A 15,820-nucleotide genomic window follows, 5' to 3' on the forward strand; every position below is an offset into this window, starting at 1 on the left:
CATGCTAGAAGGTAGAAAAAGTGATTCTCTGGGAGGTAAGGAGAATGTCTGTTTTAGATCCTTTTGAGGCATAAAGCGCCACCTGGAAAAAGACAATCAGTGAAACTCGAGAAAAGTTGAAAGCGACAGTGAATATGTTACGTCAACACAGCAGACAGATGGTCACAAAAACAGCATCATTAGAGATTTTCAGTATCTCCATAGGAGTGTTTTCTGACATTTGATTGCAGTTTCCAGTAGTAGACACGTGGGTTGATTAAAGCTTACCAGTTACTACTACAGCTATAGTTAAAAATTGTAAGATTATTACCACCTTCGTCTACATAAAATTGAAGGTGTATATTTCATCCAATTAAAGCATTAAGGGTTTAGTTGCTATCCAGATGTGTGAACCTCCTGCTCTATAACTGCTCGTGGCCCCATTAAGCCACTATGGACAATTGGCAGCGTGAAAACAAACCGCAGTGCTTCTAATGATTCTAGTCCATTGTGATTATAGCTCCTCTCTGTTCTTACTCTCAGGTAAATTGGAAAATTGCAGATCGATAAAATAGTGTACATGGGCATGCAGAGTGGGGAAGAGATATTGCATTAAGAAAAATAATGTAGTGATACCAAAGATTTGGTATGAACTTTAGAGTCAGAAGATCTGCATTCAAGTCCCGTACACATTGGACAAGACCCCCTTATCCCTGGTCAAGCCTCAGTTTCCTTATTTGTAAAATGGGAATAGTAACAAAATTTCCCTTTGTTCTTCATTAACTTACTGTGAGGTTCAGCTGACGAAAGGTTTGTGAAAGCCTTTGTAAAATGTAAAGCAGCATACAAAGGTAGGGTATTATGACTTTAAATCTGTATTTTAGCGTTGCTGAAGAACATAATCTGCCTTTGGAATTTTAACCAGTAAATTACTGAATCATTGATAAGTTAATTAGTGGTTTTTAGTAAATTTGAGCTCTAAATGGAAACAACTAAGTTTTGTAATTTTATTTTATAATATTTATTTCAGTGTTTTGCATTTTGGTAAACATGTGAGATCATAGGAAGTCCTATTAGATAGCCAATCTCTGTCTCTAGAGGGCACCAAAGGACTCAAATGTTTACCTGAATCTTGCTCTGGGTATGTATCTACATTTTTATTTTATTTTTTAATCCTGAGAATTTTTATAACCATCTTTCTGCCAAAGAATACTAAATTATTATGAGAGATTTGTGATAGAATTAATTTCAAATTCCCAAGCACCTAACGATTTAAATAGCTTTTTTTTAAGTTGGTTATGCAATGGCTTTTCTCTTGCTGGATATCCTTGTTAGAGCTTACCTTTGATCATTATCTAATCTAATTATTGGAGGTACTTCTTTGATGTAAAAGTATTTCGCTCCAAATAATTTGGTTACTGAGAAAACTGAGTCAACAAATAAAATATGTTCTTAAGAGCCAAGTAATGTGAATTAACCAATTTAGCTTCTATTTCAAATTATACAAAATAAAATATAAAGTTTTGATGGCCAATTACAAAATAAATTTGAGCTATGCATTTCTTAAATGGTGCATGGAGTAACCTGGGAGTTTGTTAGTCCAATATTAGTTATAAATTGCCTATATAACTTGAAATTAATAGATATACTCCTTGCAGTTTAAGATGATGGATACATTTGTAGTGACACTAAATTTTGCTTATCGTGGATTATAAGTTTAAAATTAAAGGAAACACTTGATTTGTTAATCATTTGAGAATTTTGTTCTGAACTTCTGACTTGTTGGCCTGTTAATATTATACTATATTTAGAGAGATGTGGGAATGGAGGCCAGGTAACTACGTAGGAGCCTCCACATCAGGGTTGTAGTATTTTGGTCAGGTTAATACACAGCTGTTAGAAGCTAGATTCTGGAGTCTCAAGCCTAGGTTTGACTTCTAGAACCACCACTTACCAGCTTGATATCATGTAAGTTTTCTTTACCCTGCCTAAATCTTAGTTTCCTCAACTATAAATTGAAATTAATACTACCACTCACCTCAGAGAGTAGTTTTGAGGATTAAATGAGATATTGTATATAAAGCATTTTGTTCGGCACCTGACACACAGAAAGTACTCAAAAAATGCTTGTCATTATTACTATAGGGTTTGGTTTATAAGAATTGATGTATCCAGAGACTTGATAATGTCATTGTGCTCAAAGGAGGGTATAGTGTTTGGGGGCAAATAGATTTAAATTATAGTATGAGCTACCTCTGCTGTGAGTTTTTAAGATTGTGTTTAAAGTTCTCTATAATTTTATTTTTATTTTAGTAAGTTGGGTTATGTGATTAATTGAATCAAAAACAATTTTTAATATATGGAGCCTGTAAATCATTGTATCTCTTGAAAACAATATTGATTTACAGAAGTGGCTGAATAAATTTTAAGATAAAGTTGATTTATAAAAGTGTTTTGCTCTAGCAGAAATTTATCTACTGTCTAGCATATCGTCATGCATTAATTTAGTGGATTCTTAACAAATATTTATTGATGGTGATGATAATTTATAAACAATTGCTTTGTAAAACAGTTTTACAGTTAGACTGTGATTTCTAAATTTTATTTTGACTACTGTACATTTCTAAGAGTTAATTAGAGCTTGTTTCCTACTCTGAAGAAAATGAGTTGGAGTAGCATACCCAATGGCCATTCTAGACAAGTGTGCTTCCTCTTCTGAGTATCTCAAAAGCAGACTGAGCCTTTGCAGGGATCATGAAGCATCATGATTAGTCACAAAACTTCAAAATAAGTTAGTGAATCCACCCTCATAATATTCAGTGAACTTTCTGTTCACAGTGTGATAGAAATTATCTTGCAAAGAAGATTATCCTGTTTTAATTATTTTTAAATTTGATATATGTAAATGCATACATATATATGTGTGTATATATTTCTAGGAAGCTAGAGTATCTTGAAAATAAATATTTACTGTAAAGGAATTTATCATTGAGTGTATAGATCATAATTTTCTTTATATTTTCCTTTTATGATTATAAGTTGATGGAAGTTTTATTTCCCCTCTCTTTTTTATTCTCCCAATAACCTGTGTAGGTTCATGAAGGATTCCTGGAGAGTAAAGTGTTTGTTTTGAATAGTACCAATTCATCAAATCCATGTGAGAGAAGAAGTATCGACCTAAGGATATATATGCTTTGCTTCCTTCCTTTTATAATTCTCTTGGTCTTCATTCGTGAGCTAAAGAATCTATTCGTGCTTTCATTCCTTGCCAATGTTTCCATGGCTGTGAGTCTTGTGATAATTTATCAATACGTTGTTCGGGTAAGTATAACATGTTTCTTATAAGTAAATTCTTTGTTTACCTTGGAGGTAAAAGTAATGATAATGTAAAGACACCTACTTCATATGTGGTGAGATGAGGAGATAATAAACTTTGGTTTCCTTTTGGGGGGTACTGCGTAGTTGGAAAAGTGTACGAGGTCAGACAAATTAAGTTCACGAACTCATTCTAGAACAAGTGCTACACACCTCATTGCTGAATATCACTACAGTCACCTTCGAAGTACTCCCCTTGGGGAGCTATGCACTGATGCCAGAGCCTAGTCCACCCTTCAAAGCAATTTTGGAACTCTTTTTTCTGGAATGGCCATCAGAGCTGTTGTGGTATTACCCTTGATGTCCTGAGTGTCATCAAAATGTCTTCCTTTCATTATTTCCTTTATCTTTGGGTAAAGAAAGAAGTCACTGGGGGCCAGATCAGGTGGGGTGTTCAAATACAGTGATTTGTTCACTGGCTAAAAACTCCCTCACAGACAGTGCCCTGTGAGCTGGTGCATTGTCGTGATGCAAGAGCCATAAATTGTTGGCGAAAAGTTTAGGTCGTCTAACTTTTTCATGCAGCCTTTTCAACACTTCCAAGTAGTAAAGTTGGTTAACTGTTTGTCCAGTTGGTACAAATTCATAAAGAATAATCCCTCTGATAACAAAAAAAGGTTAGCAACATTGTTGAAACAAGTTCGCGAACTTAATTGTCAGACCTCGTAAGACAGATTGAAAGCACAGGTTTTGTAGTCAGAGCTGATTTTGAATCTGGGTGAATATACTTCTGGGTTTATGACATAGCTTCAGAAGCTATTAAAACCTACCGTATAAAAGTTGTGAGATTTAGGATTGTGCCTAAGTACACTGCCTAACATGAAACAAAGAACGCATTTGTGTTTTGTTTATTCTTATAAGAAGTGAATCACAGGAGATTGGGAGTATAGATATAATTTTATAATTTTCTTTTACTTCTGAACCCTTATTTACTGCCACCACTTTGGTCTACTTTAGTCCTGGTCTGTACCCTTTTTATCTCAAGTATGTGAATATGCCAGCTGATTTCATTGTCCGTAGTCTGGAGATTCTTAACCCGGTTTCCTTGAAACAATCTATTGATGGGATTCAGGGGATCTGCAAATCCCTTAAAATTATTTGCAAGATACAGTATTTCTGTATGTATATATGCATTTTTCTACTGAGCAGCTTAGAATATCTTTCATCTCACAAAGGGGCCAATGGCTCAAGAAAGATTACGAATCCCTGTCCTCTTCTTTCCTGATCCAGTCTGTCCTGTATATTGCTGCCAAAGTCATTGTTCTAAAATCTCCATTAGCAGTGCCTTACAGGCTCTCTTATGATGGCTCTGTGTTTCATTTTAACCCCCCTCTCTGAATTACAAAACCTATACGAGTAGACTCTTTTTTATAGCATGTAAAAGTGGAAGGGGACAAGCAGGAAGCTCTCATAAGACTTTCTGGAGTTTATGACCCCTTGGATAAATATGTACGAGTTAGTGGAACAGAAAAGGAGGTTCCTTACATGGAGGGAGTGTGTGCCTTGATAACAGTTCAGTGTTATCAAATGATCCAACACTTTAATACCCTTTTCAACATGACCCAGGCTTATGTTTTTAGTCATGTAGCACCATTAAATAACATAATTCTACCTAAGCTTCAGATGTTCTAGACCTTTCTATTCTGCAGATTATCTGCATGCTTTCACACTTCAGTTTCTTTATTCGTCCTCTCTCCTTGGCCTTGAATTCCACTTTCAATCAGATAAGGCAGAGAACACAGGATGACGAGGAGAGTAGGGACCTGTCTTGGGATAGCTGGAAGAAGTGGCCTTTTTGGAGTCAGAGATCTTAAACAAGATGTGCAGTTTGTGCGTTTCCAGGTAGAGTTGGAACAAGGCTATGAGTTAGGACCAAGTAATCAAAGCCAGAGTCAAGGCATGTGCACAAATAATAAGGGTAATGGCAACTGTCAGGTCAGAGAGTAAAACACTGAAACCAGGGGGAGATCTGCACTAGGGAGCAGCACAGAATTAATGTGGTAGAAAAGCAGAGTCAGGAATCAGGTATCATAGAGACTGAAAGCGATGAAAATAGAGTGGAGAATGAGTTTCGTTGGGTATCATCCACAGTGGTTGATAACATTATATGGCTCTCAGCTCAGACCTTGAGTATGCTTATATGTTTCCTGTTGTGGCAGGAGCCATACCCAGTGTGAGCAGCCTGGGACTTGCAGGTGGAAACAGGTAATCAGGAGCGTTTAGCTCAGATGGAATGTGTGGGCATGAGGAAAGCAATTGCTCTTGGCAATGACATCCTAACAGCTTGGCTATATTTAACATAGGATGCTTAAAGTGTTCATTGAAAAAAATTCTTCACTTTTATAACACACATTTGCTGTTGTGAAGCTCAGAATTGTATGATTTTGCTGTCTCATTTAAAATTCTGTAAAATAAGTAAAGATGTAACGTTATTTTTTTGTTTCTTTTTCCAGAATATGCCAGATCCCCACAACCTTCCAATAGTGGCTGGTTGGAAAAAATACCCACTTTTTTTTGGTACTGCTGTATTTGCTTTTGAAGGCATAGGAGTGGTAAGAATTTAGTCTTTATTATTTTTTAACATCTTAAGTCAACACAAAGATTTATGTAGTCAGGCTACATTAAAAAATGTATGTTTTTCTTTTTTGTTTCTATTTTTGTTGTTTCTAGAACACAATTTGCAGTTGGGTATGATAGACTTGACTTATAGTTTAGTTCTTCCACTAACCAAGAGTTTAATCTTAAACTCTTTAATTCTCTTTATCATAATCTGCAAAATGAGGACATTCGATTATTTTAAACATTTCATTATGGAAAATTTCAAACCTATACAAAATTTAGATAATAGTATAAACTTTTATGTAAGAACTACCCAGCTTCAAAAATCATTAACTCATGGCCAATTATATTTTATCTGTATTCCATCTACTCTACCAAGCCTGGGTTATATTCATACAAATCCTAAACATCATGTTTTGTAGACTAGATGATTTGAAGTGAATTGAAATTGTTACAAAATTACTGTTTCATAAGAAGAGTCCAATATAAACTCTCACTTTAGATTTGTGCATATCATATTTGTTTTTAGAAATGATGTTATCATAAAGCTAATACCAAGACATACAAGTAGCCTGAAGATTCTAAGATTGTAAATATTTCCATTCAAGATGCTTCCAGGTTTTTTAAAGTCTAGAATGTGTAGATTTGAGGAAAATAGAATATTGCTGTCTGCCTTACGTCAGCTAGAAAAGGAGAAAGCTTATGTTTCATAGTCTGATTGTTTGGTATGGGAGCAGAACCACCTATAAACATCTATATGAACTACAGACAAAATAGATCTAAAAGACAACTTGACACCATTTTACTTGGGTTTCTGCTCTTTCTGAATCTCCTTTACAGTATTCTCACAAGATTTTACAGCTCCACTTATAGGTATAACTGCAGATTTTCATTTCTGTTTTAACCTACTAAGCTCTAATTAAGTATTGGACATTTCCAGCTAAGTGTTTTTCCTCTGACATCTCAAATTCAACAGCTGCCAAATGACACATACTTTCTTGTGCAAAATCAGCTTTACTTTCTCACTTCCCAATATCTTTTAGTTGTACTTTCAGTTGCTCGAACTTGAAACATTGCGATAATTCTTTTTGCTCTGTCACTAGTTTCTTTATTCCACTCAGTAATTAAGGCATGTTAATTTTTTCATATTCCCCTAAACCTGTTATGTAAATGAGATTATAATTAAAGCACCTACAACGCTGCTTGACACGGGGGGCCTCTGTAAATGTTAGTTTGCTCCCCTTTCTCCTTTTCTAGCTGTACTGGCACCATTCTTGACCATAGCCCCTTATTTCAGTTCTGGATTATCTCCAGAGCATCGAAATTGTTCTGTGTTCTCTTTTCTATTAACCAGTCAATATTTCCACATGGATCTGACATATTCACCTGAAAAGTGGAAATAATTTTATTACAGTTATTATCTCATAGAGTTGTTATGAGGACGACGTCAGATGCTACGTGCTTTTAGAAAAATATGTGGCACACTGTAAGCACTCAGTCAATACTTGCTATTATTAGTACTTAGTGTTTTTTCCTGTATGGTCAAATCGTATGGCCAAAACCTCTGAAGATTTGCCTGAAAAAACTAAACTTTTCAATTGGTTTTTTTTTAACTTTTTTACATAATGAAAAGAATTTATTCATCTCGCTAAATTGAAACAGATAATAGATACAGATGAAGAGATATAAAAGTCATTATAGACACATGTATACATAGGTTAGTGTACATGCGTATGTTTTCTAGCACTGTCTGCTCTAAGGCCCTATAGCAGTGATACCCCACTATCAACAAGAACACCCAGCAGCACCCAGATCTTGATTTCTAAATACCATTCTCAACAAAAGAACCAAAGTTCTTTGGAGGAATGGCTGATTCTAGGGCTGAAGGAAAGAAATTCGAGATGAGTCTGGAGCATCTTGTAGTGCCAGAAAGTATGCAAGTGCTCAAAAAACAAAAGAATGGAGGCAAGTCAATGGACACAGGAACCAGCCTGATAGAATTTACGACCACCAAAGCTGGAACAATATGAGCAACAAAATAAATAACAGTATTTTGGATTCATACTCAGAGCATAAAAAAAATATATATGAATCCATGCTAACGTAAATAAATGATTAAATAAGTACATGGTGGGGGATTTCCAAATAATAATAATTTATGTAGCTACTCCCCCTCCAGGAGGTGTGGCTTAATCCCCGGAATCCCTGGAGTGTGGGCTGGCTGCACTAAGTGACTTGCTTCCAAAGAATAGCATGTGCTGAGGGGGAAGAGCAGAGAACTTTACAAGGAGAGAAACCTGGCAAACACTGCCTTAACCAAGTGATCAAAATTAACTTCACCATTGGCAAATCATGTTGATACCATGTGTGATGAAAAGGGCACTTCACCTGTGTGGTATTCTTTTCTAAAGTCTATAATCCAGTTTAGTCATGAGGAAAACTTCAGACAAACGCAAATAGAGGGACGTTATACCAAATACCTAGCCACTGCTCCTCAAAACGGTCAAGACAATGAATAATAAGGAAAGATTGAGGAACTGTCACAAACTAGAGGAGACTAAGGAGACATGGCAACAAAATGCAATGTTGTAACCTTAATGGAATCCTGGGACAGATAAAGGACCTTAGTGGGAAAACTAGTGAAATCCAAATAAAGTTTGGAGTTTAATAGTAATGTACCAGTGTTGGTTCTTAGTTGTAACAAATGTACTTTGGTTATGTAAAATATTAATGGGAAAGTGTTCAAATTAATTTTTTTTACAAACTGACAGGTTTACCTGCTGAGAGCTGATTTAAAATTTTTTTAAGAATTTAAATATCTGTAGTGTAAATATATATATATATATATAACACCTAGAAAAATACTTCAACAATTTTAAGTGCTTTAAATGAAAAAAAGATTTGCATATATACTATAAAAAGATTAATTTGTATATATGTGACAGGATACTAGATCGTTTTAAATTGTTTGTATTATTTGCATTCTCTTCTTAGGTCCTTCCACTGGAAAATCAAATGAAAGAATCAAAACGCTTTCCCCAAGCATTGAATATTGGCATGGGAATTGTTACAACTTTGTATGTAACATTAGCTACCTTAGGATATATGTGTTTCCGGGATGATATCAAAGGCAGCATAACTTTAAATCTTCCCCAAGATGTGTGGTAGGTTGACATGAGTTTGTTAATCCTAGTCTGTATATTTTACATAGTTTTTGATGATAAAGGTGAATTCTTGGACTTAGTTTAAACCTATGCAATTTTGCTGATTTCTTTATTTGTGTAATCTACAATTTTTTTTACAATCTTCAGAGGAAACCATCTATGATTTTACAGATCCTTGTGGGATTTATTAAAAAGATTAACAATTGTAGCATGCCCTAAATTTGAGTAAAGTAGAAGAGTAAAACATGGATTCTTTTAATATGGACTCACTTTAAGAAAAAACTTAATACTTTTCCTTGCTCCTAAAAAAATCCAACGCTCTGGGTTCTTGATATAATAATATAATCTGTCACTTATGGCCCTCAGTATTTTACTGATCAACTTTAATATTGTATGTACCCCAAATCCTTTCAGAACACAGAACACATTTTAAATAAATAATATGGTGTCTTAATATTCTCTTTAATATTAGAACCATATTCTGCTAAATGAAGTAGTATATAGAGGTTTTCTGTCTTCCAGAGATTGGTTTTTGGAGATTGAAAAAAGATATTGGCAGTGATTACCATGCATACTTGCTCCCTTATTTATAAAATGGAAGGTAATGCCTTAGTCTTGATAAATGCAGAGAATAAATGCTAAATTGATGATTTAATTAATATTACATTGCTCCTTTAGCTGCTTGGATAGAAATCTGTGAAACCTTAAATGTTAAATATTGTATGTTCTGACTGGCTTCCTGATAAGAGTTTGTCTACCATTCAGTAATCATCTGATTCCTGGGTCTTTATTGGAGTCAAAACTCGTCAGAATAAGTATATGTAGGACGCCATTTATGACAGGAAACACATCCTTGCACAATGGGCACACGTGCAGTGGGTTTCTCTTTTATTTATAGTTTTGCTACACCTATGACATATTTTATAAATGTATTTCAATATGGAAACATGAATAACCTTATATCTTCTATATGCAAGATAAGCAGTTGTTTAGTATTTATTTCATTAACCTATGTTATAATTGCTATATAATTTCGTTTCCTTCAAATGTGCTTTTTTTTTTGTAATGGTTTAATAGGGACCAGAAGTTTATACAGCTTAATGTAAGAGAATCAAGGCTGAAAATGGCAGTACAGTTTTTCTTTTTAAATACTATACAATGTCTAGAAAATAAAATGGTATTTTTCCCTACTTAGAATAATTAGACTAAATCTGAAAAATAATTTATAAATAAATTGGACAAGTACTTTTAATGTCAAATACAAACTATAAGTGGAAGCAATCTCAGAATTCTTTCCTACCCTTATTCACAAAAAGTATTTAAAGAAAATCTTAAGGGAAAAGGGACTGAATGAAGTGGGAGCGTGCATGCATCAAGTTAAGATGTTGCTGTCCCCAAAGAGTTAAGAACACGGTGAAGGAACAGTGGGCAGGAGTAAGGAGGGAATGCTTTTGGTATTCACAAGAACATCCGCTGGGCAGTGATACTGTCCTGCAATAGCCCTGATTAATCCTTCCCTTTTCTGCAGCCCCTTCTCACCTCTCGCCTTATCCCTAATTGCTATGGCTCTCCAGGTAGAAAGGAACTCGTTGCAAGTCTTGATTAAAAAGGGATTATCAGATCAATTTCTATTCAAGACCTCTGAGGAGTTTATTACCTAGGATGAAAATGTTTAAGCAAGAATGGACTCACCATGAGACCCAATAAATAAATCGAGAAATAAACTTAAGGAAACTGGAAAAAGAAGATTCATATATCCTGGACTGTTCCCTCTGTCCTCTCCCTCACAAATTCTTAATACTCCCCTTCCAATATTAAAGTTGCCAGTAACTAGGAATCCTGGCCCAAATTGCCTTTGCCTTTCCTCATCAGAATGACTATTATTAGGTCAATTAAATTCAAAATGAAGCCTATCTACCAAATTCATTTATTCATCTAAAAGATATTTATTGTATGCCTTTTGTGTACTGGTTACTGTTTTAGGCACTAGAGATACAGTGGTAAACAAATAATTTATTTTTCACAATGCTTTCATTTGTGAACATACTACAAAAGTTTAGTGGCTCAAAGTATTGGGTCTAGTGATGAATACTAGATAACCCCAGTTGTCTTATTTTTTTAGCTTAGAATGAGGTGAGGTTCTTGGTAAGAATTGTAGCTAGTCCTCAAAGACTTTTCTTCTTAACAGAGCTAAACCCAAGATTCTTAACCTGAGTATCATGAAGGGTCCAGGAGGGAAAGTGAGTTACCCGATTCTTTCCAGGGGGAGCTTCTGTATTCGGCTTTGAGAGAGAGAATGAGTCAACAACGTATTACCTAGGTTGGCTTTTTAAAAATGTCAAGATATTCATACCTGAAAATTTAGGTTAAGTATTGATTTGTTAGCCAAAGTAGGGAAAAGAATAGAAGCATTGCAAATTTTGAAATCCTGTATTTTCAAAACTAATGTTTTTACTGAAACATGTGGTTGTCCCTCCATAATCTGATTTCATATATTGACCGCAAAAGAATTATTTTAAAAATACATTTCTGCTCTTTACTAAGGTTTTTTTTTTTGCTATCGGTGTAAGAGATTTGGTGTTTAAGCAAGAATCATTTTAATCTTTGAAGTGTTTTTATTTGTGATATTGAATGGATTTAGTTTCTAAAAATTACTTATCCATACCCATTTTTGATCATTAACATTAATATTAATTTAATATTTAATAAATACGTATCCCTACTAAGTATATTGGGGGTCATACAGAAAAGAATAAAACATAGTCTAACTTTTAAGAACATTGGCAATTTTAAAAATATTTTAATGTGCACTGCATGTTACTTACAAGTTGTTTTATGTTCTCAGATACCCTTAAAACAAATTCTTGTGATTTTAAGACACTTTTTTTATCCTTTGGGGAGAGAAGTTTACTGGATAGATTCTTCTTTCAACTCTTCATTTCTAAAGCTTAGTACATAAAGTACTCTTAACATAGGTGCTTCCTTAAAACCACAGTGAGAGCAAAGATTGATGATACCTCTAGAAAAGGTATTTTTCTAGAATAGAGGTAATTAGAGTGATTGAAAATATAGTTGCCAAACATAGAAATTAGTTGGTTCTTGAAATAGAAAACAAGTAAAAGTGGAACAGTTGATTTTAAAAGACTGAAGCCCTTTTCTTAAACACTCATTTCTATATCGCTCTTTGGTTGTTGATTAGCAAATATACCTGCTTCTGAGATACCCAAGCCATTTCATTTCCCATTTTTATTCTCTGTAGCACCAAATAATAGTAATTGCATATAATTAATATTATTGAATGGTATTTGTTAATAATAACCAGATTCTTAGCCTATATAATTTATTTTATATAAATAAAAAATAAGTATATGCATGATGATGTATTTTTAAATATATTAAATATATTTTAAAATATATGTATTAAAATATTTAAAAATATATTTAATATTTAAAATATATTTAATACATACCTTTTAAAATATATGTATATATTAATATATACATATATTTTAAAAATATGTAAATTGAAAAACAATTTTATAAAAGGAATGTTCTAATTAAACAAAAGGAATGTTCTAAATTCAATTCTTCCAGTTACGTATCACAGTATATGAAACAGGAGTCTATCAGTTATTTTGTAAATTTCAGTACTTTGACCATTTTGTGTTTAATCTTAAAACTTCAAGCTGAGAAATATATCCTGAGATCATTTTAAAGTTAAGATTTTATTGTTGCCAGCCCTACAGAGTTCCTTCTTTCTTTAACTATGCTGTCTGTAGTGTTTTCAAATCTACTTCTACTCAGATTTTTTTCCTTCCTCTTACTCCTATGTTATAGGAGGAGAATACTGAATTCCTTCTTGCTTGGCCACAGTTGAGAAAACTGTTTATAATCTTTACTACTTTAAGTTTGTTTTTTTTTTTACTTGTTTTGTTTTGTGGGGTTTTTTTTAATTAAATTTATTGGGATGACGATGGTTAGTAAAATTACATAGGTTTCAAGTGTATAGTCTGTAATACATCAGCTATATATCACATTGTGTGTTCACCACCCAGAGTCAGTTCTTTTTCCATCACCATGTATTTGACCCCATTTACCCTCTCTATGCCCCCTCTTCCCTTACCCTCTGGTAACCACTAAACTGTTGTCTGTGTCTATGAGTTTTTGTTTGTTTGTTTGTTTGTCTTGTTCCTTTGTTGCTGTCAGTTTTATATCCCACATATCAATGAAGTCAGACGGTTCTCAACTTTTTCTCTCTGACTTATTTTGCTTAGCGTAATAATCTCAAGATCCAGCCATGTTGTTGCAAATGGCAGTATTTCATAAGCTGAAAGCCTGTCATGTTGAGGACTTTACCAAAAGTGGAATATTTTATATTCTTTCAAAATAATTGCATTTTTTTCCTAAGAAAGAAACACTCTGCCCTGTGCATACACGTAGGCCTCTTAGATGGGAAAGTGGAACTCATAAGTAAAACTTGACTATAGCTATTGGTGGTGTTTCCACTGAAAACAGATAAACATATTAATCACTACCGCCAATGCTGTGGCTCATTCGCTGCATTGTCTCCTTTGCAATTTGTTTCTTAAAGAATACAAGAGTGATTGCATTTTTCTTTCGATTATTTGTAAAATATTCAGAATTTCAAAAAATACAACACATAATTTTATTATTTGTAACCCAAGGGAGTAGGTTCTGCAGTGTCCCTAGGAGTCCTACAATTCTACATGTTCTTTGTGTTATTATCAACATTTAAAAAATCTCTTTTGCCAGAAAAAAGGCATTTTTCCAAAGTCTTTATTTAAAGACGTGCATGCTGAGTTTTGACAGGAGGCTATCTACAATGTAGAAATCTAAGAATACCTATCGAACTGAAAATTGCTGTGCTGTTTAGAAACACTGGGCATCAAAAAAGATAAGTTGGACAAACAACAACCTGACCCAACAACTTTATTTCCCTTATTAATGTAACTTTAACATAGGTAGAATTTCTATATACTAGAGAACTTTGCAAGTTGAAACCATTTAGATGCCCTCTTTTTAGACATAAAAGTGATATTTCTGCAACTAATAACATACCTACCAAGATTTTCAAGCAAGGAGAACTGTATAACTCAATATGAAGTTTTTCTTTTATATGTAAATCACTGAGATATGAAAGACATACAATATGCTCAATTTTTAAAAAGAAAGTTGAGAAAACATTAGCTCTCCCTGGGGCTCAGCCTAACCTTAAGACCATTGGCTTAGCCTAAAATGAAATCTTTCCAACAATATTTTGCAAACCTTTGCATTCCATGTTCAAGCTTTCTAGACTTGTTAAAATGAATTATCCATCTATCATCTATCATCTAGAAATTTAGTAGAAATCAGCTGGCTTTTTTTTTTTTTTTTTTTTTTTTAATAAACAGGTATTTGATTTGTAAGATACTGGCCTAAATTTGTGTTGGATTTCTTGTCCATTTTAACTTTAAAAAGAAAAACGGGAAAAGCTAGATTCATATTAAGATGAAAATGTGGATGAACCTGGAAGGCATTATGCTAAGTGAAATAAGCCAGACAGAGAAACACAGATACTGCATATCACTTATATGTGAAATCTAAAAAACAAAACAAAACAAAACAACAACAAAAATCTCATATAAAAGAGTAGATGGGTGGTTGCCAGGGGCTGGTGGATGGGGGAAAAGAAGACAGTTTCATAAAAGGGTACAGACTTTCAGTTAAAAGATGCATAAGGTCTGAGGATCTAATGTGTAACATGGTGACTATAGTTGATAATACTGTATTGTAGAATTGAAATTTGCTAAGAAAATAAAACCAAAGTGTTCTCACCAAGAAAAACAAAAATATGTGCGGTGGTAGGTCTTAATTAACTCAATTATGGGCATCCTTTCACAGTGTATATTTATATCAAATCATCACATTGTACATTTCAAATATATTATAATTGTATTTTTCAGTTATACCTCAGCAAATCTGGACAAAAAAAATGACTAAATTTTGAATTTTTTTAAACAGGTTATATCAATCAGTGAAAATTCTCTATTCTTTTGGCATCTTTGTGACGTATTCCATTCAGTTCTATGTTCCAGCAGAGATCATTATCCCTGTGGTCACATCCAAATTCCAGGCTAAATGGAAGCAAATCTGTGAATTTGTGATAAGGTCCGCCTTGGTTAGTATTACTTGTAAGTATCACTTCATGTTAATATCAGTTTTTATTGTTGAATTTTGTGTAATGAAGCTACATAAAGTATATTTTAAAATCTTTTTGAATAATTTTATTGACCTAGCTGAGATACTTTTTAGTTTAAAATTTTATTATTCTACTACAATATACGAAAAATACAGCCAGATCCCATTACACTTAAAAGAACTGATCAAATTATTATTTTGAAAATGACATCAGTCGTGAGTAAAATATGAGTCTATTTAAATCAGATGCATAAGGAACCCCTTATATTGTTCATGCACATTTTACTTTGGTTCTAGTTCTCCTCAGGTTTTTTATTTCTGCTAACTTTTGTATACTTAACAGTTTAATTTTCCATGACTACATATAGGAATAGATTTTGCTTTGTTTTGGTCTTTAGTAATTTTAGTGGCGTATTTCACTTATTATTTGAAGGAGTGTTTATAACCTTTTATTAAAGATTCACATTAAAAAATGCCTCCACACAGTAACATTAATAATGGAGACTTGTGGAGAGGGAGCTTGAGTTTGTTGTAGAGGAAAGTGT

General features: G+C 33.6%; 1 protein-coding gene across 1 annotated transcript in view; it reads left to right on the forward strand.

Annotated features, from left to right (window-relative positions):
• SLC36A4 (solute carrier family 36 member 4) overlaps positions 1-15,820 on the forward strand; it is a 44,642-nt gene that overhangs the window by 16,998 nt on the left and 11,824 nt on the right. Inside the window, exons 7-10 of the mRNA XM_074335612.1 lie at positions 3,073-3,300; positions 5,808-5,906; positions 8,908-9,077; positions 15,099-15,268. Coding sequence (XP_074191713.1) covers positions 3,073-3,300; positions 5,808-5,906; positions 8,908-9,077; positions 15,099-15,268 — 667 coding nt within the window. The remainder of the gene's footprint in view (positions 1-3,072; positions 3,301-5,807; positions 5,907-8,907; positions 9,078-15,098; positions 15,269-15,820) is intronic.

The sequence above is a fragment of the Rhinolophus sinicus genome, linkage group LG06 (genome assembly GCF_036562045.2).
Source record: "Rhinolophus sinicus isolate RSC01 linkage group LG06, ASM3656204v1, whole genome shotgun sequence".
NCBI classification, from domain to species: domain Eukaryota; kingdom Metazoa; phylum Chordata; class Mammalia; order Chiroptera; family Rhinolophidae; genus Rhinolophus; species Rhinolophus sinicus.